The following is a 27,214-nucleotide window of genomic DNA, read 5'->3' as shown; positions in this document are numbered from 1 at the left end:
GAGACCACATGCCACTAAATACACCAAATACAACGTTTTAAGAAGCCTCCAACAACTTCTTATTAAAAGATTGAGGGCCACTAATGAAGGACACCCTCCTCCCCAAAGTGGCCTTTAAACTATAAAAACCATTGCAAAACCAATAAAAGAGTTTTAACATAACCAAATTCTTGTAAACTACTTCCTCTTGAAGGGACTAGATTTCTAGTAAATGGTATCCTTCAAATATCCTGTATCAGTGTTGGAGTAACTATTTCTAGCCTAAATATACAGCTGGAATACAACAACAAATGCTGCTGTTAATGCTGGTAATACTGTTACCTTCCCTCTCCCCTTTTTTTCGTTTATTGCTATATTTACATCTTCATAGATTCTTTTTCATAACAAGTCAGAACTGATTTTTTACCATGTTCTCAACCTTTTGTGTTTGAAATGATTTTCCAGCAGTTATTAAGTATTATAACAAAGCTGTAAATCAACAAAAAAATTAAGTATTATAAGGATCATTAAATAGATATCTTGAATTAATAGTGCATCAAATACTGCCAGCTACTTTCTTTCACAGTCTATTTACAAATACAACAGCTTTTTCTCAATTAAAAACCTAAATTATGCTGTATCACCTAGTCGAAACACAGGAACTGGTACTAGAGCTGAATTAAAAGCACAACTTACATACACTCAAAACCAAAGGTGGGTAAAAAAATAGTATATTTCATTTGTATGTCTTTAAAACAGATTTTACAGATTTTTTTACTTTTTAAATCCTCGAGAAATATTATGCTCTGCCCACTTGAAAAGGCAGGCAGGGCTAGTGAGGATCTCTGCCCTCCCACTAGCCTCCAGGTTACCCAAACTGGCCATGCCATCCACAAAGCAACTTGCTCTGCCACAAGGTTAGTACCCAAAAATCAACCCATGATGCATGGTTCTGTCAAAAGCTGACTAACTGGCATGATTTTAACGAGATGCATTCAATGCTGGGCTGATTCTGACAGCTCATCAGGAGCCCTGTGGTGCTTTGCAGGGCTGAAGTGCCTCCCTCCTTGCATGGGATGACACCCTGGCCCAACTTCCCAGTCTGCACTCCATGGCAATGCCTTTCAGCACCATGCTCAGCTTCAGCACTGGAGTTCGCAGCTATTCAGTATCAAACTGACTAATTTATAAAACCAAAGGTATTGAAAAGAGGAGGAAAAAGAGAGAAAATTCTGGGAGATGTGTCCTTCAGCTTCTGCCTTAAATCTTATCCATGCTGTCACAACTTTCATGCAGGCTGTCAAGGCATGGGTTTTAAACATAACATGAATGAGTATTTGAAAATTTATTGATGGGAAAAAGCAGTTTAAAAATGACCCAATAACTGAAATTTCTTTGTGTTACTGGTCATTCTTCTCTGAATTAAAGCAAACAAACATAACACACCAAAGCAATTACTTTACAATTTGCACAGTTTGTGTACTTCTAGAGTAAAATGCTTTAAACAGTTACTATCTGCTTTATGCTTAAAAAAATGAAATCAAGCCACCACAAAGAGCATAAGTACAGTTTGTTTTTTATGAAAATATTTTCATTTTAATCAGATTTTTAAAAGAACATTTTCTTTTAAAAAAAAAACCACATTATAATTCTAACTGAAACAAGGCACTGCAGAGCTGAAAAATTTAACATTACTAAAATCTATTAAGACAGCTTCCATTAAACAGCTGAAACATTCAAGCAAAACAAGTTTAAGGAAGTCAAACAAATGAGCTAGGAGAACTCCCAGTGTAAATACTCAGAGCAAGAGCTTGTTCAGATACTGGATAACAACAGTCACCTCTAAAAGAGCAAGATAATATTTAAAAAAAAAAAAAAAAAATCTGTTAATCTTAGTGATTTAAAAGTTAAGAAACGAGATGGAAATATGTTTTAGTTCCCCCAAATGTAAAATCAAATTTTACAGAACAGCTCTCCTAGTTCTAAAAATCTTCAAGGAAGAGTTAACCAGAAATTCTTATTCAACGTAGTAATCAAGTGTTTTGCATTAGAAGCAGCAGAATCAAACAAGTTTATCAAAGCATGGGTTTTTGTTTTTGTTTTTATTTTTTAAAGGCAACATTTATTCAACATTTTAGACAATTTTTGAGATACTTAAAATCATTATTTTTCTGGTGCATTTCAATAGAATTGCAATTCCATCTGCTTCACACATATGCAGGTAAAAAAAATTATCCTTTTCTGTTTACCAACTTATTCATCCCAAATACTAAGGCTTTGAATTACATTGCATATTAACGCATATGGGTTAATAAGTATGCAAAGGGTCAGTGTCGTTTTTAAAACAAAAAAATGCTCTGTATTAAGTTGTAATTAACTTTTCAGGAAAATTCTTAGGAAAAAGCATAAAACTATGTAAATTAATTCACTCAATACAGAGATAAACACATAACTTCTTGACAGCTGGAATGTCCACATCAGACATTCATTTGGCTTTGTTATTTATTATTAATTTTTTTAAATAATTTTAACTTTTCTTTGCTTCTTTATTAAAAAGGAATTCAGCAGACTGAGGTTTCTTCTGTTACGGGGAAAGAAAACCCAAACATTTCTGCACGTTTTCAGTCTGCAGCCTCCCACCCCTTCTCCCCCTCCACGTCCAGTTTCCAAGTGAATGTTCAAAGGCCAAGATCCATATAGAATAGTCAGTATTTTAGAAGCAACATCTCCACCAATAGCACTCTTTAAAGGACACTGCTATAAATTCCAGACATCTTCAACTGCATTTGTGATACAGAAATGAAGTTTTACAGCTCTATTAATGACTTTGTGTCTCCTTTAAGAAGCTCAATATCAAAAGAAGAGCCGCACTAGGACAAATCAGAAAATGGAAACTCTTCTTTAAATGTCAAAGCAAAACTCCGTTATTTCGACAACCAGGCTGCTTTATCCTTATGTTTTTCAAATACAGGAAAATGCAGTTTCAAAGTTCCCCATACATCAAATACTATTTGGTATGGAGGCTTCCATAAAGCAATCAACTCAACAACTGTATTAAAAAACAAGTACTGCATTAATTCCCATAATTCAGACTGTGTTAAACATGTCTATCTTATCAGAAAAGGTACATTCAAATTCTAGTACAGATAATGAGTTTCCTGTACCCATTTTAGAACAAGAGGTTAAAATGAAAGATGTACTACAGGAACACATGCAGACAGAGTTCTTCTGAGGGCGTCAAACACATGATCCAAAGGCTTCCATCAACCGCCTCATGTATGTTCATGTATGTTCCCCCAAAGGAAAAGTGAAGTAGATAAAGCCTTACTAGGCAACTATAAAATGGCCTTGGGATTTTAAATCCTCTATGGAATAGGAAAACAGTCATCTCAGTCTCAAACAGAAGGCATATAAAATTAATGGGGTTTCCTCAGAATCTGTAGTTCCAATTTCTGTCTACAAATTTAAATTGAAGACAGCTTGCTTTAAATACACAGTCTTTGCTTTCAAATAGAGATCATTTAAAGATATTTCCATCTACTTTGTAACCTTATTAAACTGCTCTCTTGATTTTGTAGGATGCTCTGATGAGAAGAAATAACCAGGTACATTAAACATAGGGCAGCCCTATCCTTCCAAGAACAGACTTATAAGGTATGGGGAGAAGGCACAGTAGCCCTGTAGGACTTCCCAGTGCTTTCTGTTCCCTTGATGCAGAGTGTCGTGGTTTGAGCCCAGCCGGTAACTCAGAACCACACAGCCGCTCGCTCACTCCCCCCCCTCCCTTCTTCCTCCCCCCGCTCCCGGAGGGATGGGGAGGAGAATGGGAAGAATGTAACTCCCACGGGTTGAGATAAGAGCAGTCCCGCAACTAAGGTATAATACAAAACCACTACTGCTACCACCAATGATAATAACGATTAGTGAAATAACAAGGGGAGAGGACACAATTGCTCACCACCCGCCGACCGATACCCAGCCCGACCCGAGCAGTGATCTGGGCCTTCCGGGTAACTCCCCCCGGTTTATATACTGGGCATGACGTGCTGTGGTATGGAATACCCCTTTGGCTAGTTTGGGTCAGGTGTCCTGTCTCTGCTTCCTCCCGGCTTCCCCTCCTCCCTGGCAAAGCATGAGACTGAGAAAGTCCTTGGTTGGAATAAACATTACTTAGCAACAACTAAAAACATCGGTGTTATCAGCGTTGTTCCCAGGCTGAAAGTTAAAAAAAAAAAAAAAACAAAAAAAAAAAAACCAACACACAGCACTGCACCAGCTACTAAGAAGGAGAAAAATGACTGCTATAGCTGAACCCAGGACACAGAGAAGAAAAGCTCCACCATTTTGCCCTTCCTTCATAAACACTTAACATGTTGACAAAGAAATCCCATTCTGCATGAGGTGCTCCAAACTGTCTACCCCAATACAAACTCTTGTCCCTCGGAAAGTATACAACAGCTTATATTTGCACTCCTCCTCTAGCATTTGATGGAAAGATGATTTATATTTAGTTATCTTGCATTTATATGAAGTAAAACAGGTATGCAAGACAGCTCAGGATACAAATCCGGCTTGCTAACCCACTCTTTTTTCATTAAAAAAAATAAAGTGAAAGTTACAGCAAATAGAAAATAGACTACCACAAATGTAAGATTATGGCCCTCCAATTTAAAGACTCTTCCAGCTAAGATGGAAGCATTCTATTTTGGATATGGGCGATAATAGTACTAACTTGGTCTTTTCACTTCTTGTTTGCTCACATTTGCTCTCAATTCTGTACATGTAAATGAAAGGCCTAATAAGCGTTACAATTGCATATTGAGGTTCACATCATCAATCCCAAACCTGAACAGATAAATTACAAAGCAGTAACTATACAACCCCTTGACTCAAAGAAAAGCATTAGAAAACAGTGATGCAAATACCGACCAAAGGGCAATCTCCTAGCATCAAAGAGCTCAGGATAGTCCCTCCTGAACGTAACAGTCAGCTACTCTTTAAGGTTATAGCGTTTTATTCCAGTTGGCCCATGCCAACACCAAGCATGATGTAAAGCCTTAGTAATTCTACTGTAAAGGTCAGAATGACAATCCTATACTCTACTATGTTTTCAAATTTTAAACACCATGTTACCAGAAAATCCAAGGTATTGATTACTTTTATCTTTGGAAACCTCAGGACTCCTTAGAAGCCCATCACAGATACTGCAATTTTACTCAAAGTTTCCTTCAGGAAGAGAAACCAAAGTAAATACCACCTTTTCTTCACTAACTTCCTCTCTGAATTGCAATGTCCACAGCTTCGTTAATCAAGGGATCTCAGGTTATTTGCAACTACATAAGCAAAACCAGACCTCTCCACCACTGAAGGGGAAATAACAGGGGAAAACAGCTCGCTTCACAAAACAGCCCATCTCCTCTGAGGTTTGGCCCTTACAGCCAAAATATAAAACCTCACAACTCACACATGAACTAAAGCAATTTCTTCTGTAGATTAAAACTCAATAATGAACTAGTAATACAGCAATAAATTTTGCTCCTGATCTGGAGAACAACCTCCTGAATTAACAATTAGAAAAAATATCTTACAGGTTTGCAAATTGGTAGATCCCATGTACAAGAACAACAGCATTTTTACTACACCAAAAACCATTTTCCCCTTCTTTCTTCATCTTCTCTTTTCTTTCATTTACAAGTGTCAAAGACTGCTAAACAGGAGTGATGGCATTGACAGTGTAGAGTTTAGATGGTTTACAGCCAAAGCCCTAAATCAATTTTCTGGTGCAAAATACAGCTACAAACAGTCAGCTAGTAGAAACAGCAACCTGAACGTCCACCTGGGCAACCTGAAACCACAAAAACTACTTGTAAGTAAACAAACCATATTTACCATTGAAGTGATTCTCAAAGAAAGCCATTTCTGCCACTGGAACCCTCCTCTTTCAAAACAAGAGTGGTGGGTGTTTTCTCTCACCTATCAGGTTTATGCTGGGTGTCTGCATACATTACACGCCATCTGGATTCCTGCTTTACAGATGTGCTCCACAAAACATAACATTTTTGAGACTTGGAAGAAAATCTTCTCTTGTGCATTCTAAGACAAAGCTCAAGTTTTTTGGCATGAATGCTAATTTAGTAATTTTGTTTGCACAGTATGAAAACATGTCACAGAACGGTCATCTATTGTTCAAGTCTTCAAAAAACCTGAGAAACAGAAAAGCAAGGAAACCTGAGTGGGACCAGAGAAAAAGAAACAAATTTATACTCCAAAAGAACCTGGAAGATAAAATGTTAAGACAGCCCAAGGCCTTAAAAGAAAAAAAGAGAGATCCAGTAATATTGAAAGACTTATTTGGAGATGCATATTGAAGGAAATTTCCACATCTAAATGAGAATTCCCTGATGATGCTAAGAGCATAGAAAGAGCTGCCACTGTCAGTTCAATACAGAAAATCGCTTGCCCTTTAAGTCACTAGAATTCTTTGGAAAATGGTGTCCCCAAGAGTACATACACAGGTTATTGATTTTTGCCAGGCATCTTAGTTCAGCATTTAGAAGGGTGACCCAGCTATACACACCAAACAAGGTAGGCACAAGACCTCAAAAATCAGTTACTGCCAACTGCTTCTTCTATGTACCACCTTCATGCACTAGGCCATGAAGCTAAAGGAGAGGGCAGTATGCAGAACACACACAGACCCCATTTTCGGAAGAACTGTGGTCACTGCATCCCCCCACAAGCACGTGCTTATGGGAAGGGTCCAACCCGGGCAGCACAGTGCCGTACAGTGGCCCTCGCTGCAGCCCCAGTTCTGCTGCTTCAGCAGACTTCAATCCTCCCAGGAACCTGAGGGGAAAGGAGGACAGAAGAGAACACAATGCAAGAAATCTGGTTCATGACATGACTTGGAAAAAACGTACTGTATTTTCTCTGCCTCAGAAGAAAAGACATAATTAGGATATTGCTTGGAGGATTTTATTCTATGGAAAAAAAGAAACATGAAGAGTTGAGGAGACTCAGACATAAACTTTTAACACCAAGAAAGCAAAAGGCTCTGCCGCCGCAGATGGAACAGGGTGTAGGAAGAGCTACAGGCAATGGGGTGACTCTCTTTAACAGAGAACAATAAAACTACCTTGGGAGCAAATTTTTGGGCTTGCTCTAAGCCAAACGTGATAGCATGTTGAAGCATAACTGGCTCAGAGAAGGGCAAAACCATGGGTCCATGAAAGTGACAGCCGAGGGAAGTAATGCCACCAAAGCCACCAGTACATGCCACCACACTGAGTTAAGGTGATCCTTATATCTTTTCAAAACATAATTATGACTAAAAAACTAGTTCTGAGATCTGTAAATGTCGAGTTGTACCTCCAAGCACACACACACTGCATGGGGAGTGGGGGAGAGAAGTACTTATTAGAGCAAACTTCTAATACAATACAATGACCAGATTTACTCACTCAGCATGGACTAAACCAGCAAGATTTCTTTACGCCTTCAGTCTTGCAACATTTTACTGCAACCATCATTATTAGAAAAATCTGCTGAAAGGTAGGACACATCATGGTTTCTATTATATTATTCTTTGTTGGCGACATGGACAGTGGGATTGGGTGCACCCTCAGCAAATTTGCCGATGACACTAAGTTATGTGGTTCAGTTGATACGCTGGAGGGAGGGAATGCCATCCAGAGGGATCTTGACACGCTTGAGAGGTGGACCAATGCCAACCTCATAAAGTTCAACCAAGCCAAGTGCAAGGTCCTACACCTGAGTCAGGGCAATCCCAGGCACAGCTGCAGGCTGGGTGGAGAAGAGATTCAGAGCAGCCCTGCAGAGAAGGACTTGGGGGTGTTGGTTGATGAGAAACTTAACATGAGCCAGCTTCAGTGTGTGCTCGCAGCCCAGAAAGCCAACTGCATCCTGGGCTGCATCAAGAGGAGCATGATCAGCAAGTTGAAGGAGGTGATCCTGCCCCTCTACTCTGCTCTTGCGAGACCTCACTTGGAGTGTTGTGTGCAGTTCTGGTGTCCTCAACATAAAAAAGACATGGAGTTGTTAGAGCAAGTCCAGAGGAGGGCCACGAGGATGATAAGGGGACTGGAGCACCTCCTGTATGAAGACAGGCTGAGAAAGTTGGGGCTGTTCCGCCTGGAGAAGAGAACCTGCCTGGAGACCTCATAGCAGCCTCCCAGTATCTGAAGGGAGCCTACAAGGATGCTGGGGAGGGACTCTTCATCAGGGACTGTAGCAATAAGACAAGAGGGTAATGGGTTTAAACTTAAACAGGGAAAGTTCAGGTTATATATAACGAAGAAGTTCTTTACTGTGAGGGTGGTGAGGCACTGGCACAGGTTGCCCAAAAAAGTGGTAAATGCCCCACCCCTGGCAGTGTTCAAGGCCAGGCTGGACAGAGTCTTGGGCAACATGGTCTAGCATGAAGTGTCCCTGCCCATGGCAGGGGGGTTGGCACTAGATGACCTTAAGGTCCTTTCCAACCCCAACCACTCTATGATTCCATGATTCTATATATTTGTCTCAAGCTCTTGAAGCAGCAAATCCTTTAAATAATCCATCCAAATAAATAATTAACATAAGACAAACTTCAGCAGAATACAATGCATGCAATTGTCAATGCAAAACAGCACAAACTTCTGCTCCCACCACCAGCTAGTACTGGAGCTCAGGGCACTGCAACAAGCTGCAGGTTCTGCTTTCACTGCTGCTTTTGGCTTTTCACCTTAGATCAAATACAGGGCCTGATGCACACATCTGTCAGAAAAAGGTTTTTTATCAAGCAGTTACTCTGCTTGAATCATTAATCTGTACCTGGACTTCTTCAGAATATTTACCAGTTTTCTTTGCTTTCAAGTTCTGCAGGTAACAGAAAAAGCATGAAATTTGTGGGTTAGATTTTTTATTTGGTTGGTTGTTTTGGCTGTTTTTTTGGGGGGAGGGGGTTGCATTAGGCTTGTACTTAAAAAATGTGGAATTGCAGACATGTCCCTTTAGAAATTATAACACAGTATTTTTTAGAAAGTCTTGTTTTTAGTTCCACAAAGCAGAGACTTCAATTCCTTTAATGCTACTTTCACTGGATGTAGTTGATATGCATGATGTTATTTAAATTTTTACAGGCCTACAATAGGTCCATAACCATAAATTTGTGAGGCTTTTTTTGCATTCTGTGTAACTATTAACATGCATAATAGTAACACTAATTCAAAATGAATATATTCTTCTGCCATTATGTATATATCAAATTGATAGTGAGATAGCAGATCCTACCATGTCAGCATTATCTTCTTGTATCATTTTCCATACGCAGAGCTACTGCTACTGAGTATATCTCTAGATCTTCAAAGATCAACAATGAAATGAAAATAGCTGCTTAAACTAAGTCAAAGTTTTGATGATGATCACAAGACAGATATGTTTCCAGAAAGTAGCAAAGCATTGGAATTCTTTATTATACAAATCACCTGCTACCACACCACTGGTATCAGCAATGCTAGCTCCTAACTCCACATGCTCTAGATAGGAATGGAATAAATCTCTTCCCTGTGTTCTGAAAAAATTTCTCCTTTCTCTGCATCTAATGACAGTAATCCATGCAAGCAGACTGATTATTACTGTTAAGATGGAAGAAATGCAATTGCTCCAACTTTTTTCATCCCAAACCACCAAAGACACCACACCTAAACAGAGTTCCTATCAGCTTCTCTCACTACCGCAAAACCATGTTCCTCAATTTCATCACTGCTGAAGAGTCACCACTGTTGCCATCCTTCCCCACAACAAACATAGTTACTTTGAGCAATACAACTAAAAAGCAGGATGCAGTGCAGCAGAGAAAGTGCTTTTGCCAAACAATTTCAAACATGGAATAAGCTATTTTAACACAGAGATTCTACAAAACTGAGCAAGAATTTGTGCTGTATATAAAAAGTTCAACTACTTCCTCTCTGTAAAGATTAACTTAAATTCCTGTATATCAACTGCTTGAAAGTGCCAATACAGACGACATACCCTCATCCAGTCCTCCAAGAAACATGACAGACATACCATTACTGTCATGCCCACATTTTCTGACAAGCTAGAAAGCTTCAAAGCAATATAAAGTGCCACAGGAAAAATACTTTTACTTGTGCTGAATTCCTACAAGGGGATTTTACTGCTTATTTCATGTAGAGATGTTTGGATTTCATATTGCTCCTTCTTCGAAATCTTTATATATGATAATTAATTTGAAAAGTAGCTACATACTGTAGAAAGTTCTGAAGGCTGGTTGGTTACTCATTCTTTTAAATCAAATTTATTAAATTCCTGTTCTTGAGTGGAAAGATCAGCATTTCTTACAGGTCTGTAACAAGGAATTCCAACAACACTGGGAACTCAAAGTTCTAAAGAGATTAAAATAACTTCTGTTTGTCTTATAAGGCAGTTCTGGTTTTATTAACATGAGATCTACAAGGCTTAAGAGGCTGTGCTATACAACAGTGAACTTATACAGTGATTCCATATTTGTTCTCATTTCCACCGTTCTTTCCTTTTGTAGTAAATTTTACACCCACATGGTGTCCAGAAAACACTACAATTTAAAACAAGTAAATAAGAATAGAAATATTTTCAAACTAGCACTTGGTCATATTACCAATTTAGTGTTTTCTGTGATCTTACAGCAAACATGGCTAAGGCAGTTCACAGATAAACACAAATTCATCAAGCAAAGACTATGAAATACTGTGTATGCTTCTTTTAAAAACTAGTGCTGAAGATTGGGGAAAAGTTCGGTTAAAAATCATAACAATTAAGAGTTACATAAGTAGCTCTTCCCAGTGAAAGACTTCAGTAGTAATCAAATTTCAGATGTCAAGACAAGATTTAGAAGCAACCTGATCGATATCAAAATGCCACCTTGTACAGTTAAATCTACTAGCTCACCACATCAGAACTACCAAAATTGGGCCAGTAAGTTATTTTTAAAAAGAAAAAAAAAAATCCTCAAAACCTAACCAAAAAATAAAGACCACTAACCTCACACCAGGAGCTGAAGGTAGATAACTTACTTGGAGGGTAAGATTTCGTATTTCATGACCATGTTATGCAGAACTATGATGGTAACAGTCTAAATCTGAGTTGAAATACTTGTCTCTCAAAAGGGAGCCCACCACACTTCTTAACCAACAGTGGTTTCCAATGTTAAAGAAAACATTACATTGAAAAGATAACCTATTCCATATATCTGCTTGTAGTAAGCAGTGTTTGTCTAAAGAAAAAAGTGCTAACTCCCCTGGCAACATGCAAAAAGACATGGTGAAAGACTGCATTAGGTAGCTCTCAAACAGAAAAATGTAAAGTTATAAATGTGAAAAAACCCCAAACATTTTCATATAAATGAATAAACACAACCAGGGGAGGAGAGAGGTGTAAAACTGTTGATTCCTGGAAGAGACAGTACATACAGCACTTGGGAACTGCTACATATATCTACAGATCGACCCAGGTAGACACCGTGGAGGCTGATGAACACAGGAAATACTCTCGGATACTCACAAACTTCTGAAATAACATACTAGCAGTAGTGATGCAAGTATGGACTTGTTACTGTACTTTGCATCTCACTTGGCAATTCTCGATTTCCATGTGAAAATTTGGCACACTGAGTAAATTAAAACTAAAAAGTTACTGAAATGTTCTGCTGACTTACAGCAGCTTAATAAAGAAGTCATTTGAAGAATCTCTTGTGCAACTTGAACACCTCTGTGAAATGTTATCGAGATTACTGTTGTTTGCCATCATTGCCAACAAACATCTCCACAGTTTCTATTGTTCCTACGCATTCTGTAAACACCTTTCCTGTATTCTTGGTGTCCAATCTCTCTTTAAATACATTTCAATAAACAGTCTTTATTTTGCTGGGCATCTGTTCAAAAACCCACAGCAAGAACCAAGAGTGTAAATGTTTTCTAGGTTTCTTACGTGGCTGTTCACTAAAGGCAGAAGACCAGACATCTTTAAGAAATCCCTATAATGCAGTGCTGGTTGCGAAGCAAAAGCAGTAATATTCAGAAAATCATAGACTGCCACGAAAATGGCACCCTGCTGCTGGATCACACACATCAGTCACCCATGGACACACTGCTGCCTGGGGAGTTGTGCTGTTGCCAGGAAAATGACTTGCAAAGGGATGGAAAAAAATGCAGAAGTTTTATTTTACTTACACAAACAACCGACTTCTGAATTATTTTTCCTCCCTTCAGATAAGGTTTCTGTTCAGCGTGACAGAGATGAGCCAGCAAGTATAGATCATCTTTGCCGCAGAAGGGGAAACCCATGGAGCCCCACTCAGAGACAGCTCTGGGGGTGGTGCTGGCAAACACCCGCTGCATCCAAATGGGTATGGGAATTCCTCTCCACCCCCAGCGCATGGAAAGAATTATGTCACAGAAAATTACAGTTTGGAAGATGCATGCTGGGGGTCTCTTCCTTAGTAACGCTTGATAGAAATGTGTGAAAAATACCCTCCCCACAAAAGAAATACTGTAAAAGGAAACTATTTTAAACTTCATTATAATTAAGATGAAATTTTAATCACAGGACTAGAAGCTGTCTTTTGCCTTAAGAATAGTAATAATTACCAGATTTCATTCAATATGAGCAAACAGAAGACAGTAATTTCAAATGGCTAAATTGCTATTAACTTTTTACTTTCAGTATCACTCAGTTAAGACAAAAAAGAGAATGAGAAGATGAATCATTTAAAATACTTAATAGGTGGCCTATATGCTACATTTCCATAATTAAAACTGGGCCGCGGTAGCTAAGTATCCATTAGAGTTCGCTCAAGAAAGAGATTTTACATCACAGAAGCAACACATATAAAACAGAAAACTGATAAGGACAGCCATCAATAGAGAATTTACAAGTCTTGAAATGTCTTCATGTCATTTAAGGAAAGCTACAAGTTTTGGAAGAACTCCCTAATGACAGGACTAAAAGAAGATACAGTACAATGGTGTATGCCCTTAGAAGGGGAAAGAAAGTGGTGAAGAAAAGGTTACTGCTTTGCCAAAAGATGTAGGATGATCCAAAAGAAATTCTGAAATTACTGGGGGTCATTTGAGATTTGAGGTGAGCTGTTTTGCAGTCCAAAGTAACTGATTTAAATGAACGTATGCTAAACAAGTGTCAATCAGCATTTTAATGTGCACCTGACATCTAAAAAAGCTGGTTCTGAATACATTCTATTTGTTGAGGTTCTTTTCCAAAAATGCTCAAATACAATGGAAATTCCAGGAGCTTCAAGACATTCCTGAAAATGGACTGATGTTTTAAACCATCAAGCCACATGTTCTAAGTACCCACATGCCCATTAACCTTTCACCAACCCCAAGCCAAACAATAGTAAAGCTGATGTAATTCTATTTATAAAGTATTCAAGGGCTGAGATTTAATTAATGACAGCCAACAGAGTTCCACGAAAATTAGTTTTCAGCATCAAATAGGCATGACTTCATTCTCTGATGAGATTAAAAGTTTTCCCAGTAAAGGCAACTTCACAGAGGTGGTAAACTCTTGTGATGTATTTGGCTTTTTATGTATGAGACACCGATAGTATTAACTGGTGCTATAAACTTTCATTAGAACACAGACTACATGGATTAAGTACTATTTAGATGATGCATCTTCAACACCAACTATAGGGACTATTAATCAAATAGTGATAGCTCTTATGGGGTCTGCCACAATTTGAACTATGGCTGGCACTGTTCGTATTTATGGAATACCTGGAAGTATAAATCAAGCACTGGTAATTACTGTGGATAAGCGTAAAGAGTGGCAGATAGCTACAGGCAATCCCATAGACAACACACTACATCATTCGTGTGATAACAATGCTTTCAGATGAAATATGTTTAAAGACAAGGAAATGTAATTGATTAAGGAAGAGGTAGGAAAAGTGCATCTGTATGGGAGCAACCATTTGTAGGAGCACAGCAAGTACAAAAGGTGGGTCCAGGTATGTCAGAGGGTTCTTCTAGTTAAAGCCCACTAGCCTTGTCGCTGAAGACAGCTAAGAGCCTGCTGTTTCTCTCCTGAGATTTCACAAGACTTGTGATTAATAATTCACTGATTATTAAATCACCTTTTTTTTTTTTTTTTTGTAGTTCAATATCTGATATTTTGGTAATAGGTTCAAGATCAAAGTTGGAAACAGTGGATGTGGTTTAAGGACTAATACTCATGACCACCATTCCCACCTGTGCTGGGTTAGCGGGTATTTTAATGTGAATTTCCTTGTGATCTTAGGAGAGGCATGTTTGATTAGACATTAGACATATTTCTATAAAGAGAACTTAAGAACTTGTTTGACTGGGTGCAGCAATACTTTCAAAAGCTGTTTCACTAGATCAAGCATCAGCCTCACAATTTGCAAGCCTTTGTTTAAAAAGAAGTGCATTCTTGATGGCCGCTAAGAACAAAGGATCCTCTAAGGAAGGACACACGCTCTCCTTGGTCTGAATGGGAAATTACTGCAAGACAAGCAAGGGTTAACAACTATAGTTTAGTTGAGGACTTCGATTCAGGGAAGGTAAAAATAAATTTGTACAGATACGTGATGCGCAGCACAGATACAAGTTTCATTATGCTAAGCATAAACTGTAACAAAAAATACTCTTAAGCACCAACTGGGGGGTGGGAGGCATTAAGAATATCCTGAGCCAGTTTGTGGGTTAGATGTGGGTTAGGTATGGCTTAGGCAGTTGCTTACTGTCACAGGATGTACGAGCATAAAAGAACAGAAGAGATGCCTTGACCTCTGTGCTTAGCAGGTACATGTGGTCACTGCATAAGAAAAAGCTAGGTTCCACCACATGGTATTTTCCACCTCAGCTGAACAAACAAGATACAGAGAAAGGTACAGGGGAATCAGTAGTTTGTAATAACGGTCCTTCAGAACTTAAAAACCCTTGTACATGCATGCAAAGGCTTAAGGTTTGGAAGATGTGGCACTAGCAAAGGCTCAGACATGAAACCACCAAGCTTTGTTCTCACACTCTTTCATCAGTTGCCACCATAGTGAAGCACCCTGAAGCATGCAGTTTTATTAAGATCAAGCAGGTAAACATGCATATATGCTAGGACAGTCTTTGTTCCTTCACTTAAACTCATCTCTGTTTGATATAAATAAAAACGTGTTTATTTACATCAAGTAAATACTGTCCACATTCTATACAAACACTTGATATATTATCACAACAGAAACAATCATTTCATAAACTAGCTATTAGACAAAATATATGTATTTAGACAACATAAATCTATGTAAAAGGGGATTAAAGTCACAACCGAGACTTTGATTTTAATTAATTGACGTTGGAGCGTATTCTTTATGCAAAACTTTGAAAAGGCATAATCGCATTTGCTAGCGCTATGATGAGTATACTCCAAGAGTATCTGTAGAAAGGCTATGGTTTTAAACATTACCATTAAATCTCGTGATAACTTCGTTCGCCTGCCACCCATCCTACAGTCCTCAGTTTCCTACAGTACTTCATGGCAGCTCAGCAATAGAGGACACAGTAAAGAAGTGATCAAGAAAGCTAACCTGTTAGACATAACATTAGCAACAGGACACCTGCAATAAACCTACATAAGCTACTGCCATGCTATTTTTGAGTGACTTTTTTTTTTTTGCTTTCTAACAAGTCCAATCCCAAATACTAATTTTTCTGTTGAAGAGTCAGTATTTTCCATAGCAAACTGCAACAGAATAAGCTTTCCCTATGTAAGGCTATGCAAAACAGGCAAACCCCAAAACACGGATAAAAAATAGCTTCAAAACACCTCCGGGTGCATATATGTTCCTGTTTTATTCATTACATCCTAAAATACCACTAGTAGATACTTTTTTTAGCTGCTCGATGTAAAACAATCACATATTGCTATGTTTAACCTTTTCTAGCCATATGCAGATCCCTTCATTTTTTTAGTAATTAATCAGTGATTATAAATCTCTGCAAAAAAGAGAAAAAAAAAATCATTTCACTTGACTTCCAAACACATTTCTTCAAAATACCCTCAAAATTTTTTCAAACGTATATTATTTTACATGTATGATACACTGTTGTGAAGAATATATGAAGGACCTGGAAGCAGAACGAACATCTCAGACCACAGAATCTTAACCCTTGACATTGCACACAGCCACATCTTATAATCCTATTCATAAAATAATTTAGCTATGCTATAATCGCTATGCTGAACAATCCAGTTTACATTCTTCTGTTTCTGAGTGAAAGGACTTTGCATGAGGAGAGTACTCAGCAGTTGGTATCTCAATGAAAACACAGTTCTTCAGCCACTGAAAATACACCACCTCTGAAAAACTGGAACAAAAATAACATTCTCCTGGATGTGATGCAGGAACACCCACCCCCTACTCTCTCCCTCAGTCATTTAACATGTCACCTCAAAAAAGAAAACCCAAACAAGTATATTAAAAAAAATATTTATACACACATTACATTCCCATCTGAAACCCATCAAGTCTACTAAATTTCTTCCAAAATACAAAAGGACTTACCCAAAGTGTCTTTAAGATTTTTAACCAGAGAACCTTTCTTCAAGCTGTTTTTTCGCTCCACATAATTTGATGGCACATATCCCGTTTTGTTGGCCGCGTTTCTTACCCTCCACCATGTTTTGGAATCATCTAATAGCCAAAGACGCTCATTTTTCTTGATGTCAAGTTCTTGGTCCTGCTGTGCAGTGTAATCCCACTTTGCAATAACAATAACTTCTTCTGTCATCTTTCATGGAGTCCTTCTGCAACAAAATATTAAAACATTCTCATCAGTAAATTATACGACGCAATTCTTAGTCAAATTTTCCTTTGAGTTCTTCTGAAAAAAGCAAGCAAAGGGTAGGAGAAAATCAGAAAGTCATACAGGGCAAACAGTCATAGATTTTAACTCCTCTTTTAAAAATAATAAAAATTATTTTAAAAATAATTGACCTTTCTTGCCTTTTTTTTCCACTAAAATATTATAACACCTTAATAGTAAATTCTAGTCACAATGTATTATGTTTGCTTCCTCTGAATGTATACAAAATATTATTCAGATATACATTAGCAAAGGCTTACTTATAAAAATCATTTAGTTTTTACATATAGCATAATAAAACTATCCCACACCTGGCATTCAAAGTTCTGATCTGAGAAAAACAAACAAAAAAGGCAGCATTCCAAAAACATATTTTCCTTCTGCTCTAGCTCCTCATCCTTATACTAACATGTTATTTATAAGTTTTCTGCATCTAAACAAAATTATCCATCTTTATTTTGTAAATACTTTAAGAAGTAATGTAACTCAGCAGGCATATCTGCCATCAAAAAGAAGGCACTGTCTTTAGAACCCCTTTGTTCACAACGTTTTGTGCACGCAGCACAAGACTGCATTTTAGGAGAAGCCTTCAATCCCACTTTGCTCCTGGGAAGACCCCAGCTCACTGCAGTCCTGCACTGGGCATGAATCATCCGGGTGGAGAAGAGTACCCACTGTGCTTCCCTCGACTGTATTTCATTTCTTCCCTACCCGAAACTTACTCAGAGTTCTGTTAAGACTGAATAAGCTGGCTTGTTTTACTTACCTTTAGCAAGAAGAGCTTTTCCAACGCTCTTTGTCAGCTGCATAAAGACAGCTGCATGCCTCCACGTTTTCCTGCGCATCCCAGTAATTACCAGGAAAAACGTGAGGGAGCACAGTAGTGTGCAAGGAAAAGTCCCATGCCAGTACCATTGATGTTCTAACACATCATAGTGACAACCAAAACATATTGATTTGATCCTCTAACTTCTGAGCAGTTACCTACAATTTTCTAATTACTGCTGGGAGATTTTGGGGAAGAGGGGAGTGGAGGAGGACCTGGCAGAGTGGGGAAACGAGAGTGTAGTTGAAAATCAATGTAGCAGATTTATTTATTTATTAAGTAAAAGCTGTAGATTTTCCTTTAAATTACAGATTAGTAGAAACAGGTGCCAGAGTACTCCAACTATTCATGTCCAAGGATCTTTTTAACACGATTTGACTTTGTTGCCCAATTCTTAGCAGTCCACAACCCTACGAACTATGATCGCGAATAGTTTCGGTGACAGAAAGGTAATTTAAAAAAAAAAACAAACCCAAACCTCATTCATAAATTCTGTTCAGCATGTATCACCTGTATTCAGAAAAGGTTCCTTCTGCAGTCTGTAAACACACACACACACACACACACTTTCTCCTTTTGGCTACAGTACAAGCTGTGAAAACTACGTCAGACAGCCCAGCAGCCTACTCTTTCAAAGAAAAAGAAGTTAACCTATTTATTTAAACCTTATTTAAAATTAACCTATAATCAGAAGACACAATAGTGAACTCTATTAGAATTTAGTAGCCTCTGAGTATCACAATTTTTATTTCCAGGAGAGCATTATATTGAATTGATCTATGGTTGCTAAACTGTTTGACAGCAAAGCTCTGGAAAGCATCAGCAACCTCACCCCTCATGGCCAAGGCAGAACAATGTTTTTTAAAATCTGAAGTGGTAATCAACAAGCTTAAGTTCATTTTCTAATTAGAAAACACAAAGGAACATACAACAACAAAACCATTATTCAAATGTGCATTTGCATAACTGAGAGCCCCAAGATGAATTCAAAAAGAACTGACAATGTTTTGAACACTTGAGAAGAAACACAACTCCTACAGTTCAAACAGGCTGTGACTTATGCAGGTAGAATTGATGATTTCACAATAAATAAGTCACTATTCCCTTTAACCTTTTTTTTTTTCCCCCTAAAATAATAATCTGTCAATGACACAGGATAGCCTGAGCTTTGGACAGCAGTCTCCAATAAACTGCTCTGGTTTCTGAATCACATGAAATGGGCAGATAGCCTACGGGTCGATAAGCTGATGTAGCCACAAGGGAACTGCAATCAAGCATGTTCTGAAAGCCAGCGTTGTCAATATAATCTCTCTCTCCAATTTAAATCTGTTTATTTTATCTCAGCAATTGTAAATTGTCAATTCTTACTATTTCTGGGAACATGGATCACATAAAGAAATAGGACACCATCAATGCAATTGGCTGATGTTGCCACCACAAAGGCTCTCCTTCTAAAAAGGTTATTTTCACAACACAGGCAAGTTTAAATTATCTATCAATATTACAGTATATGAATAATTTAAAACAACCCATTAGGCATAACATCTAACTAGTGACTGATGGAAAACTATTAAATTCTTTCTATTCCTCTGAAGAAAAAATAATAATAATAAAAAAACCCAAACAAAACCGACAAAAAAGCCAACCAACAAACAACAACAATGAACAACATTGACTTGGCCCTGTTACAAGAGTCACCAAGTGCTTCCCCAAGGTGCTATACAAGGACAGAAGCACAGGGAGAGCCCAGACGTCAGGGCTGACATCAACCATACAGGTCTCCACTACCCAATTTCTTCAATTCCAGTTACTGCAGATGCGTAAAACTGCCACCCTGCCTGAGAAATGGTGTTATTTCACAAGCAGCTCCCTTGCATGATGCAATTTTGGCAGAAGTGTAGAGAAGCTACGTTTCTCAAGTGGCATGGTCCTGCAGAACCCACTTCAGTAAAGTACTCCAGGTTTTACTAAACGTTTAATGGCACAAGTGTTCCTACCCATGTGGAGACAGGATTTATGGTCAAAATGCATTATACAATTGCAGTTAAACATTTGCCCATTTAAAGCTGTATGCATGTGTGTGAAGTCTGGTTGTGCTAGTTTTTAGTTTTGGATTGGTTTTTTTTGGGGGGCAGGGGGATGTTTGGAGGTTTTTTGGGAGGGGTTAAGGGGTTTTTGGTGGGTTGTTTGCTTGGTTTTTTATATGTGGGGAACTAGTATTAAAGTTCTTAAAATTACTTTCTTACAATTACAGCATTAGACTGTCTCCATCAAGGACAATAAGGTTCTTCCTGTGACATTTGCACAGCTAAGATTTCCTTGTATGTGAATAAGGATACATTTGTTCCTCAGAAGGGGGGCTGTAGAATTAATAGTTTTGAATTGCTTCTGCAACACAGCTGTATGCCAAACAAAAGATTAGAAGCAAATGATATAACTAGATTTGGGGAAAAACAAAGCATCCGAGCGTCCCACAAAAACTTGACATGGACTCAAAACATGAAATTTCTTTAGTACATTGCTTATAGACTGCACAACAAAAATTCCACAGTCCCTACAGTTTCTGATGTTAGCGTGAGAAACCAGGAAAATGAAAATCCATTACTGCCAACAGTGTACAACCTTCTGGAATGTTCCTCCTCAAAAACTCAAAAGTTCTAGCACTGAAACAGAATCTTCTCATACCTGGCAGGATAACACTCCCCACTGTAAAAAGCACCAGTGAAAAGCTTTGAAATACCTATGCAAGGAACTGTAAATTTATGAAATGCAACAGTCATTTCTTAGGACAAGATTGGTTCATTTTAAAAAGTATATATATGGCTTTGGGTTTTAGCTTATCTTCTCAAGTGGTCATTTGCTTTACTTTTATGGCAATACAACTTCCAACTGCAGTTATTAAAAAAACAACAAACACACACACAAAAAGAAATAAAAAAAAATTAAAAAACCAAAAACAAAACAAAATAAAAAAAAACCCCAACAAACCACACAAACAAAAAACCCCCCAAAACCCAAAACCAACCCAAAACAAAGACACCACACTAAGCAAGCAAGCAAACAAAACTCCACAACGCAGACCTTCAAAAGGTAACTCTTGTATTAGCTATGTGACCAATCCATGTTTTCAACCCCTTTTAACCCAGCATTTCCTTCACCACTAGCAGCAGTAGTAAACTAATTGTTTTACCAACACTGCATTTGTTGAAATGTTACAACTAATTAGTTTAGATTGAACTCCGGTATTTTCAGCCACTTGGTTTCTTCCCTCCAGTTTAGGCTTTGTTTGGAAATGAGTCCTGTCTTCAGTGGCAGCTGCCCTACTGCAGAAGCACACGTGAAAATTTTCCTACACAGAAACACCCCTGGGAGAGAGGGAAAAACTGAAAAATCCACCAGCCTAGGAAGGTAGTGAACAAAACCCCAGCCAAGGCAAAGTCAGTTATAAAAAGACTGCACTGAAAGCCTGCTCAGACAGGTGAGCAACGTTTGCTATCCCTAAGGCAGAACAAAGGCAGACATTAATGGAATATCTAGTCATGTAACTCCCATATAGACTTTATCAGAAGAAAGTCCAGAAAGAAAAATGTTATGTTCAATAAACTATCAATGATTTGAGAATTTAGCAATATCAGAAAAAAAAAAAAAACCAAAGACAACCACCTATGCCATTTTGAACCAATGATTAAAACTGATCCACACAAGCAATATTTGAGATTATGGAAACTTAAATGTAGAGGAACTTAAAGACAATTTGTGCCCACAAACACGTAAATCTGCTGATGATTTTTCATGTTAGAGATTTGCTCAGTTGATGTTTTTTTAAATATCAAGCTATACATAATTGTTACACAGATCTCATTTTTCACCAGGCCTGGATTCACACACACCACACCACCCCCCATATAGGGATAATGTGTTTCTCCCACTATGATAAATGAGAAAGGATCCACTCCAGCATGCCTCCTGAACTGGAATCTTCTCCCTAGAGACTGACACAAGTTAACACTCGCACTAGTTCAATGCCCTGGCCCAATCGGCAGAAAAGCAGTATCTTTTCTTGTCCTCAGGAGGAAGGCTCAGAGTTACATTGGGAATACAGTTACTTTGGACAATGCAAAGAGAAGTTATGGCTGAACTTTAAAGATCCAGTGAGAACGGAGCAGGTGCTCTCCTCTTTCAAAATTTATTTTGCAAAAAGGAACATGGCTGAAAAATGACTGACGGTAATGTTTGAAATTTAATCCCTCACCAAGGGAACAAGCAAAAATTCTATTAATAGGAAGTGCCAATTGATATAACAGACTGTTCTGGAGTTGGAGCCTAAGGCACTAAATTGATATGGAAGCTTTTACATGACACTGATGTTCATAAAACACATAATTGCTATACAATATTACATAAGACATAATCACTATACAGTATTTAGTTAATTGCCTTGGGAGAATAGAAAGCTAACTAATGACATATGACAGTTTTCTCTAAGATTTGAAGGCTGAACAACCTCTCCTTCCCCCAAACTCTGAAAATCAAAATGGGTTTTGAACGCATGTGTTGCTGATGGGCCAGATCTTTGGTGTCTACTTGGTTTATCTTTCATAAGCTATAGCAAATAGGCAATATATGGTCCTCTGAGGTAACACGGTTGTGGAAAATAAGGAAAAAAGCCTCTTTCCTTCAAGGCCTTTTTCATAGTAGGTGAATGCGCTTACAGTATTCTGTAATTAATAAAATAACTTGTATTAGATCACTTAATCTGAAGTACACTCAAAGTCTGAAGCTTTCTTATTTATGAAGATGCACTCTCTGGTTAGCCTGTCTACTGTTTCAGAAGGTTTGAAACTTTGTTTTCACTTACAGTTGTTTTCTTTCTTGCTGTGTGTGGGTGTGCGGTTAGGTTTAGGGTTTTTTTAAATCAGTCTGGATGAATAGTTTTGACATACAGAAACAGTTCTAAAAAAGCACATCTCTCTAATTTTGAGATCATTTCATTCGATTCTTGGCGATCGGTAAAGCACCAAACTCAAAGATAGAGCTCAAAAGGCATTTAAAAGAACAGGAAGGTGAATTCAAACAAAAACTTGTGAAAAGAATTCACCTTTTGGGCATATTTTCAGGTATTTCCAGTAAAACACAGCATTTTTGACACTTAACATACATGTGCTTGAAAAAACAGGAAAATATTATCTCCTTCATGCAAAGTTAACCTAAACCAAGCTAAATACACTTCTAATGGTTGCTACAAGAAAATCTCGAAATGTAGAGGTTTAAAAAGAGTAAGCAAGCTGACCCAAATTGAAAATAGAAAATAGAATCACAGATCAAATCATGGCAAATTGCAACCCTTTGTTAAAACCAGTAAAACCCTTTCCATGCTTTATTACATGGCCTATTTGCTGGTACTTAAACCAATGGAGATGGATCACATAAAGGCCATCTTGCCTAACCACTTCTACAGTTTCACACTTTAATACTGCATTCAGTGTGTGGCAATCCACCTCAAGGGACACATTTCTTTGGAAAGACATTACTGCACCAAAAATTATTGTAAGAATACTCCCTCCCTCTTTTAAAGAAAGTTAACTAAATAGTTGTAATGACCAAACATCCATCATCCGGCTATGCAGTTCTTAGGTGTCAAACTGATACTTGAGCAGAAAAAAACCACATACCTGGGCTGCCTAAAAATTGCTGACTTTTTTAACACAAGCTTGGCAATTAATTTGGGGTATTTTGCTATTAGGTCCCATTAGGATGTATTGACTACAGAACTGAAAGTGATAGCTGAGTAAGTGCAAGTGATTATTATCTAATTTACTTTGATGTGCAAACTGAAGGCACAGTCACAATCAATAGAAGTTGCTGTTGGTACTTTAGGCAGGTCAGTTTTCCAAAGCTGAAAGCAAGGATAAATGGAAGCCGTAAAGAATAAATGTGAACAAAGATGTAAATAAATGGATCCACTGCAAAGAAGGAATTCCTTATTACATTTCCCAACCTACTCTCACAATTTAGCATTTATTAAGGAAGCCTTATATGGTTAAAATAATACCCTGTTTAAAAAAAGTGAGTATAAAGCTCTAGAGGTTTTCTGTATCCCCCCTCCCTGGTCCTTTCTTTAAAAAGGAAAAACTCATAGCAACAAGATCAAGTCAGAAAATACAAATGAAAAGTATCAAAAGAAGTATAGTTCAGCTCTCATTAAGAACTATAAGAAGTTATTAAACTGTGTCTGGAATAGATTAAATATTAGCAATAGAATAAATACAGAATTAGAACGCTAAGTTTCCTGCACATGATGTAGGAAAAAATGTTGAATACCTGTTTCCAAACTATGGGATTATTTTACAGTGACAACCATTTTCTTCTCTGTCATTAACTAGAGTACAAAAATAATAAGAAAAATTAAACACTTTTAATCTTCAAATGTATGCCAAGATAACAGAACCACCCACAAAGCTATTACAGTTTTAGAGTCAACTCTGAGGAAAATTTGGAGCAATGAAGATGTTCTGGAGAGTTGCAGTTGTGCCACTAATTTGAAAGCATAAATTGGACAATCCTTGAAAGCACCACCAAGTAGTCAGACAAACTCTAATCCTAAAGAAAAATAAGAGACAAAGGACGCCCCCCTTGAAAACCCGCACAGCATGCCAGCGTATTACGGATGTGCAATTAGTACTTACTAAAAGGGTTTTAAGGAAGATGGGCATGAACAAACTAAGACATTTGTTCTTAGGTGCAAAAGTACTAAAGTTTCCTTATGAGTCACTTAGGAGACAAGGAAAAAGAAACAAAACAAAAAACAAAAAACCATGAAAGAAAAAAAAAAAAAGTAATTGCAGACAAAACTGTGAGGGCAATACAGCCCTAACCATGGAACGGGTTAATCACATTGGAGTAGGAGCTGCCACATGGCAGGACTTCCCTGCCACAGCCTACTTCTATAGGCACTGCAAGTGAGGGTTTTTTAGATATACAGGCGGCACGTCTTCCAAAAAATGAAGGATAGGTCTTAATTAGCCAGTAATTTAGAACTGTACCAAGTAACTTCATCTTGATGCTACCCAACAGCCTGCCCCAGCACACCTCCAATTCTCTTCCCCTCTCTATCGCCCACCATTGTTTCAGGGCACAACACCGTGAGGTTTGGGGTTTTGTTTCTTCAACCGGATGTCTCTGACAGCTTCTAAGCAATGTTTACTTCTCTTGGCCCCACAACATATCTGATATCCCAATCTCTAACACAATTACAGTTACACTTTGCATCTTGCGTTACAGAACGACTGAGAACAGGAAACCTCAAGACTAGTTTAGTGATAACGAATTTCTGCATAGTTCAGTAGAGCACAAAAGTTAAGCTTGTTTTTTGTCTTGTAGGTGGCTTAGAAGTTTTTTTTAAAAGACACACAAAGAAATAAAGGAGAATACAGATTAGACACACCCAGAAATGCACCCTCCCTGCTAAGGAGTCAGTACAGCAATTTACCATTCAACAAAAAAGAAATCTCACTTTATGTATGTTTATATAATAACATCTAAAAGGATGTTTGTAAAAACCCCATGTTTTCATGAAGCCTATCACACGAATCAGTCTGCACAAATGAAATAAGCAGGGACTGCTTCAAACAATCTTTTAAACTGTAAACTTGCCATTTTAGGAAAAGGAATAGTTTTAATCACAAAGTCTGCATCTCCTTGGCAAGACCCACCTATGTTTTGCATGCAGCCCAGAGTCTTAGCGATGACCATCTCTGACGGCTGTAGGTGATGCCTATGCCCTTTGCAGCTGTCCAAGCCCCACTCCAGTAGGAACGTGTAGCACTAATGTCTACCAGGCAAGATCAGTGGGGATTCCCTCAAAGTCCAAAGCGCTGCTAAGAATGACTTTGGAATACCGGTGGATGAAAAGCTGGACGTGAGCCGGCAACACATGCTCACAGCCCAGAAAGCCAACCATATCCTGGGTTGCATCAAAAGTAGTGTGGCCAGCAGGTCAAGGGAGGTGATTCTCCTCCTCTACTCCAGTGAGACCTCACCTGTAGTACCGCATCCAGGTCTGGGGCCCTCAGTACAAGAAAGACATGGACCTGTTGGAGTATGTCCAAAGGAGGGCCACAAAAATGTTAAGAGGCATGGAACATCTCTCCTATGAAGAAAGGCAGATAGAGTTGGGACCAGGAGAAAGCTCCGGGAAGACCTTATGGCAGCCTTTTCTGTACTTAAAGGGGGCTTATAAGAAAGATGGGACAAACTTTTTAGCAGGGCCTGTTGTGATAAGACAAGGGGTAAGGTTTTAAACTAAAAGAAGGTAGATTCAGACTAGATATAAGGAAGAAATTTTTTTGCAATGAGGGTGGTGAAACACTTCAACAGGTTGCCCAGAAAGGTGGTAGATGCCCCACCCCTGGAAACATTCAAGGCTAGGCTGGACGGGGCTTTGAGCAACCTTATCTAGTTGAAGATGTCCCTGCTCATTGCAGGGTGGTTGGAACTAGATGACCTTTCCAAGCCAGACCATTCTGGGATTGTAAGAAAGCAGCAGATACTTTAGTCTGCTAACTCTCTAGTAGTAGAAAGAGAAAGCCATCTGGGCTATTACAAGGTAGGCTGCTGCAGCACTAAAAGAACACAAATCTCAGTTTTGGCATTTTATTAACTCATATTAATTCAATACCACCCTCATTTTATACAATGTTCGCTCTGTTTCATGTTGTGACCTTCACACAAGCTAACCTCCACAATTCTGTATTTTTAAAATTTCATTAGTCATACTGCTGTGCCACAAAATTTCCTGGTCTGAGGCAGTTCAAGATACAAATGCTTAATTGCTGTGACCATCTTTAAAACACATAATACTAAGTATTATCTTTCCTATTTATGTGATAAGCACTCTGCTGTTTCGGGAAAATAAGTTTTTAAAAATCTTTTGATGTCTTACTTGAAAAGAATATTTCTATACCCTTTTTGGAACAGCACGCCTATTATAAAGTAGGCAGTGTTCATTTTTAGCCTCTGACAGATGATTTAAATTTAAAATTCTATTTCAAAGGACAAAAAGATGGTGTTCTACCAGAACAAGCTGGTATTATAACAACATGTATTAAAGTTTTGCAATACTAGTTAGAGGCCTTATAACTTACTTATGCCTAAAAGATAGATAACAATAGTACAGAGAAAATACTCTTAGTAAGTCTTCAGCTAAGCTGAAACTGAGTATGGTCACCAACACACAAGGCAAAGGGCTTATAATAAAAACCTGGCTCAAGTATTTCCATGAACATGGGATGACTGTTAAGAAATTGGCTAAGGACAAGTTTCAGGGATTTAAAAAAAAAAAAACCACAACCAAACAACAAAAAACCCAAACAAACATATTTCAGTTTGGGGTTTTTTTGTTGTTATTGTTTTTTGTTTGGTTGGTTTTGTTTTGAGGGGGATGGGAGTGTTTTAAGGTATTTGTATTTTTATATCATTCAGAAATCAGAACAAAGATTAACAGACAGTACAAGAAACC

The 27,214-nt window shown here is 38.1% G+C and overlaps 1 protein-coding gene across 2 annotated transcripts in view; it reads right to left on the bottom strand.

Moving 5' to 3' along the window:
* NCK2 (NCK adaptor protein 2) overlaps nt 1-27,214 on the bottom strand; it is a 90,538-nt gene that overhangs the window by 17,211 nt on the left and 46,113 nt on the right. For both annotated transcript variants that reach the window (XM_030475781.1, XM_030475780.1), the window contains one exon: nt 16,571-16,812. In XM_030475781.1, the coding sequence (XP_030331641.1) occupies nt 16,571-16,796 (226 nt within the window). In that variant the 5' untranslated portion in view covers nt 16,797-16,812. The remainder of the gene's footprint in view (nt 1-16,570; nt 16,813-27,214) is intronic.

Source organism: Strigops habroptila, chromosome 2 (genome assembly GCF_004027225.2).
Source record: "Strigops habroptila isolate Jane chromosome 2, bStrHab1.2.pri, whole genome shotgun sequence".
Classification (NCBI taxonomy): domain Eukaryota; kingdom Metazoa; phylum Chordata; class Aves; order Psittaciformes; family Psittacidae; genus Strigops; species Strigops habroptila.
Note: the sequence above shows the minus strand (reverse complement) of the source record. Positions and strands in the feature narration are given on the sequence as shown.